Below are 6,154 nucleotides of genomic sequence, written 5' to 3' on the forward strand. Positions count from 1 at the left end.
AAAAGCACAGCAGGTCAGGCAGCATCCGAGGAGCAGGAAAATCGATGTTTCGGGCAAAAACCCTTCCTCAGGAATAGAGGCAGGGAGCCTCCAGGGTGGAGAGGGGGGGGGGGGGGGTCGGTGGGGGGGAAGCTGAGGAGAAAGTAGCAAAAAGTACAATAGGTGAATGGGGGTGGGGATGGAGGTGATAGGTCAGAGGGGAGGGTGGAGTAGATAGATGGGAAGGGAGATTGGCAGGTAGGATAGGTCATGGGGACAGTGCTGAGCTGGAAGGATGGAACTGAAATAGGGTGGGGAGAGGGGAAATGAGGAAATCAGTGGACATCACCTATTCCTGATGAAGGGCTTTTGCCCGAAACATTGATTTTCCTGCTCCTTGGATGCTGCCTGACCTGCTGAGCTTTTCCAGCACCAATCTGATCTAAACTCTGGTTTCCAGCATCTGCAGTACCCACTTCTGCCTATATTATGATGAGTTGTCATCCCTTCAAAACCTTATACCAAAGTTGGAATTATTGATTTTCTTAACTCTATTGGCATATGTTTGTATAATTATTGAATTGACTTCATGTGTCTATGTTCAATAATATCTATTTATTTGAACTTTCTTTTGATTGGAGAAAATGGTATGTTTTGTAATGTCTCACAACAGCTGTTTTTTTAACGGGGTATAAAACGTAGGAATAGGCGGAGGTCATTAAGCCCCTTGATTCAATGAGATCATGGCTGATTTGTGACATAAGTCCATATCCTTGCCTTTGGCGCACATCCCTTAATATCTTTGCTGAACAAAAGAATTATCTATCTCAGATTTAATGCTCACTGATATCATTATCATACCATAGAATGGCACCTGATGGCACAGAGGTCTCGGTCTCCACCTTACTGAGTCCCCTAGCAGCATGACATGCTGAGGGAAGTGTACTACAATACTCCGGGATTGTCTAGCTTGAATCCAGATTAGAATGGCCTGTGATTGTTACACCTTGTCTCAGTACCAGGAACTGTAAGAAAAATTCATTGTTTCTTCAGTGCTATATCTTACTCCAATCTTATTGGAGTGAACATAAATATTACATCACAGTAATTGAAGATCATCAGTTTCATGACTTATCACACCCACGATACCTTAAACAGAGTTTTTACAAGTTGTTACCAGCATTCACACGTAGTATTTTGGAATAGCTTCATTCATTTGAGCTTAGTCGAGGTTAGGTGTGGAGACCTGATCTAGAAGGGCAATAACTGGCCACTCAGTAAGAACTGAGAGATGGGAAAGGGTCAGAGGTCACCTTAGCTTCCTTGGAGATTGTGAAGACTGCAGATGTTGGAGATCAGAATCAAGAGTGTGGTGCTGGAAAAGCACAGCAGCTCAGGCAGCATCCAAGGAGCAGGAGAGTCGACATTTCGGGCAAAAGCCCTTCATCAGGAATGAGGCTGTGAGCTGAGGGAGCGGTGACCTTGACTTCCTGCCTACCTATGAAAAGGCATTCAGACATCTGCAGATTTCAATGAAGAACTGAGAGTTCTGGTGGTATGTCCTTCACCTGAAATATTAAACATGTTTCACTCCCCCACAGATACTGGATTACTTGCTGAATACTTGCAACATTTTCTGGTTTCTTACAGAGCGAAAGGTTTCCATTCAATTTAATTTCAGAGGAATTCCTAATCAGAATTGTGCATGCAGTCCTTTGATGGGATCGAGTGACATGTTTTGGATTTTTATGTTTGCATTTCTAAGAGACTCAAAATTCACTGGAAATACCGATTTCATATTAATTATATGGGTGCAGTGAACCAATTTGTGATTTATAATTGGGCTAATCTCAGTTTGGCCTCGGTAAAATAGAAGGAACACGCAAGGGGCATGTTCATTGTTACAATGAAACTGAAACGTTGCAGATGCTGGAGATCTGAAATACAAGCAGAAAGTTCAGATGAAGAAGAATCGTAATGGATTTAAAACATGAACTCTTATTTTTCTCCATCGATGCTACCAGATTCTGCTGAGTTTCTGCAGAACTTTCAGTCTTTATGTAAAATTATAACATGCAATTTGGGGTTTCTTTGTCACTAGCATTTGCTGCACTATTGTATGGTTATATATATGGTGCAGTAAAGGTACATTTCCTATTATAGAAGTTATAGAGTCATAGAGCATACAAACAGATCCTTCGGTCCAACTCGTCCATGCCAACCAGATATCCTAAATTAAACTAGTCCCACATGACAGCACCCGGCTCATATCCCTCCAAACCCTTCTGATTCATATATCCATCCAGATGCATCTTAAATGTTGCAATTGTACCAGCCTCCACCACTTCCTCTGGCAGCTCATTCCATATCCGCACCACCCTCTACATGAAAAAGTTGCCCCTAGGTCCCTTTTATATCTTTCCCCTCTCACCCTAAACCTATGCTGTCCAATTTTGGACTCCCCCACTCTGGGGAAAAGATTTTGTCTATTTACCCTATCCATTCCCCTCATGATTTTATAAACCTCTATAAGGTCACCCCTCAGCCTCCGACACTCCAGGGAAAACATCCCCAGTCTATTCAACCTCTCCCTATAGCTCAAATCCTCCAACCCTGGCAACATCCTTGTAAATCTTTTCTAAGCCCTTTCAGGTTTCACAACATCTTTCCTATAGCAAGGAGACCAGAACTGAATGCAATATTCCAAAAGTGGCCTAACCAATGTCCAGTACAACCAAGGTCTCCAAGGTCTGCACTCTAAGGTCTCTTTGTTCAGCAACACTCCCTGAAGTGTTGCTGAACCTTACCATGAAGTGAGTACATTCTGCCCTGATTTGTCTTTATTTGCGTTCATGGGGAAGAACAAGGAAGAAAGAACTTGCATTTATATTGTGTTTTTTGCAAGCTTTAAATTTTCTACCTGTTGTTATTATGTCCCTGCCTGTGCAGTTCCTCACATTTTCACCCTTTATTCTATTTTCTGCCTCCCCTTTCCCTTGTTTTAAACAAAGAATATGATTAATTCAGTTTGTTCCAACTGTCACAAGGGATGGGACATTTCTTATCCTCTGTTGCAAAGGAATTGTAAACCTGTTTGTAAAGAACTGGTTTGTAAAATCACCAAACACTTCACGTAGGAATCTTGAACCTTTTGTATAATTGTTGGAACATGCCAATGCTCAGTTCAGGATCTGGAACACCACCAGCAACTCCATTCAGCACGTGTGATTTAAATCTATAGCATTGTGCATGCAGCCAGTTAAGAAGGAGAAGCACTAAACATTTACAGCACTTGCTCAAAAACATCAATTATATTTATGATGTTATCTTGGACTCCATTCCAGTAACATAACACAACATATCTTGTAATGGTAGGTATTTCTGTCCTTCCTAGTTTCTTGAAGCAGATATTTCAAAACTGCAAAAGAATTCGAGGTGTAAAATAACAAAGGGGTTTGAAGCAAAGGTCAAGTGAACCTATTAGTTATAGAGTTGACAATACAATTCCAGCATCTCTGGTGCTGCTGTACATCAAGTGCTGGACCCCTGCATTTTGAGGCCTGAAGGTTATTGCATAAACACAGACCGTATAATGTAACCTGAATGTGAACCAGTTGAGGTCTGCTCAGTACGGTCTGCCTGATTCGAATGCAGACTAATGGGGTATGCCATAATGAGTTTCATATACCTGTACCGTCAGTTCTGCTATAATGTGCTTTTCTTCAATCCGTAAAGGCTTTAACGTGATTAAAGAATTTAGCCTGTTACTTGTAGAACGTGTAGGAGTAGGCCATTCGGCCCCTCGGACCTGCTCCATTTTTCAATGGGATCAGTGCTGATATAAACAGGTTCGTGTTGGTGGGGGGGGAGCCTCCACTGCTCAGGTGGTTCTTTGCACATTGTGGTATGGTGCTGTTTTGTGGTAAGCTAGTTTATGGTAAGCTGGTTGTGATAAGCTGGTTATGGTAGGCTGGTTGTGATAAGTTGGTTGTGGTAAGCTGGTTGTGATAGGCTGGTTATGGTAAGCTGGTTTGTGGTAAGATGTTTGTGATAAGCTGGTTATGGTAAGCTGGTTGTGATAAGCTGGTTATGGTAAACTAGTTATGGTAGGCCGGTTGTGATAAGCTGGTTGTGATAAGCTGGTTATAGTAAGCTGGTTATGGTAGGCCAGTTGTGGTAAGCTGGTTTGTGGTAAGATGTTTGTGATAAGCTGGTTATGGTAAGCTGGTTGTGGTAAGCTGGTTTGAATTTTAATGTTTCTTTGCTGTTGAACAAAGCAAAACAGGGAAGATTCTTGAAACGTTTCTGTCAGCTTCTCAAAGCATCACCAACATAGCCAACATAACCAACATAATCAACATGGCCAATATAGCCAACATGGCCAACATAACCAACATAATAATATAGCCAACATGGCCAACATAACCAACATAATCAACATGGCCAATATAGCCAACATGGCCAACATAACCAACATGGCCAACATAGCCGAGATGGCCAACATGGTCAACGTAGCCAATATAGCCAACATGGCCAATATAGCCAACATGGCCAACATAACCAATATAGCCGAAATGGCCAACATAGCCAATATAGCAGAAATGGCCAACATAGCCAACATGGCCAACATAGCCAACGTGGCCAACAAACCCACCATAGCCAACATGGCCAACATAGCCAACATCTATATATTAGTAAGTTAATAGATAATTCAAAAATCGGTGGTGGAGGAAATAGCAAGGAAGAAAACATTAGACTCCAGGACGATTTAGACAGATTGGTTTAGTGATGAGCAGTGCCAAACAGAACTTCATGTTGACAAATGTGAGGTAATGAATGTTAGGAGGATTAAGAAAGCAAGGGAATACACATTGAATGGCAGGACCCTCAGAAGTAGAGAGGATCAGAGACATCTTGGTGCGAATGCACAGATCCTTAAAGGCAGCAGGACAGATAGGTAACATGGTTAACAAAACATATGGGATACTTGCCTTTATTAGTCAAGGCATTGAATACAAGGGTGAGGTGGTTATGTTGGAGCTGTACATAACAATAGTTTGGTCTCAGTTGGAGTACTGTATGGAGCTCTGATCACCACTGGAGAGGGTGCAGAGATTCAGCAGGATGTTGCCTGAGCTGGAGTGATTCTGGTATTAAAAGAGGATGGGGTTAATTGCCTTAAAGCAGAGAAGGCTGAGTGGGGACCTTATTGAGGTGTACAAAGTTACGAGAAATAAAGACATGATAGACAGGGAGAAACTGTTCCTCTCAGTAGAGGGGTCAATAAACAGGGAGCACAGACTTAAAGCAAGGTTTAGAGGGGATTTCAGGAAAAGCGTTTCTACTCAGAGGGTTGTAGGTATCGGGAACTCACTGCCTAAAAGGATAGTGGGGGCAGGAATCCACGAGACATTTAAGAACTATTTAGATGATCACTTGAAATGCTACAGGATACAAGGGCACTGGCCAAGTGCTGGGAAATGGCATTGGGGTAGATAGATGTTTGATGACCAGCGTGGACAGAACAGCCTAACTCCGTGTTATAAAAATTCTCCAACTCTATGATCCGCCACAAGTTACCCTTATGATGGCTATGGTGAAGGGTAGAATGGCATCGTCTCTTGCAAAAGAGATTTGTTGAATCTTTGCTGTACAGAGTCATATCCCAGGAACAGCATCAACTGCACCTGGAGGCCTACAGCTCAGTGAGAGGTCTGCTTGGAACCTACTGGTCTTCCAGTCACCGAATTGTGTGTTGGGGATATCGGTCCATGTCAATGTGCTGAGTGAGACACTAAAGATCAGGTCACTGTCAAAGAGGCGCAATGAGGAGAGATGGCAGTCTAAAGCTTTTCAACTGTTTACACTGAGGTAGCTGGAATCTGCAAAATGACTTGAGCTGTGTGCCTTACAGAGAATATACATTGTAAATCCAGAGCATTGAGAACATACTGAATCAACTCAGAGTGAAACTTAGTGTATAGAGAAATTCATATCTATTGCACTTTCTGTCATTTCCGATTTGAAATGTTTTCACCGTTGCTCTGTATGCCTGACACAGAATGTAATTTGCAAACATTATTGCAACTGTATCGAGTGTAACATCCTGAGCAGGGACAAGTTGAATCTTCTTGTGAATATTGTAATTCTCAAGTTGAAATGTATTTCTATCAAT

At 42.1% G+C, this 6,154-nt stretch overlaps 1 protein-coding gene across 1 annotated transcript in view; it reads right to left on the reverse strand.

The window, feature by feature from the left end:
• The window catches only part of LOC122540537 (glutenin, high molecular weight subunit DX5-like), an 81,434-nt gene extending 77,638 nt beyond the window's left edge, over nucleotides 1-3,796 (reverse strand). Inside the window, exon 1 of the mRNA XM_043676401.1 lies at nucleotides 3,668-3,796. Within this exon, the coding sequence (XP_043532336.1) occupies nucleotides 3,668-3,796 (129 nt within the window). The remainder of the gene's footprint in view (nucleotides 1-3,667) is intronic.
• Nucleotides 3,797-6,154: the final 2,358 nt, after the last annotated feature.

This window comes from Chiloscyllium plagiosum, chromosome 35 (genome assembly GCF_004010195.1).
Source record: "Chiloscyllium plagiosum isolate BGI_BamShark_2017 chromosome 35, ASM401019v2, whole genome shotgun sequence".
NCBI lineage: Eukaryota > Metazoa > Chordata > Chondrichthyes > Orectolobiformes > Hemiscylliidae > Chiloscyllium > Chiloscyllium plagiosum.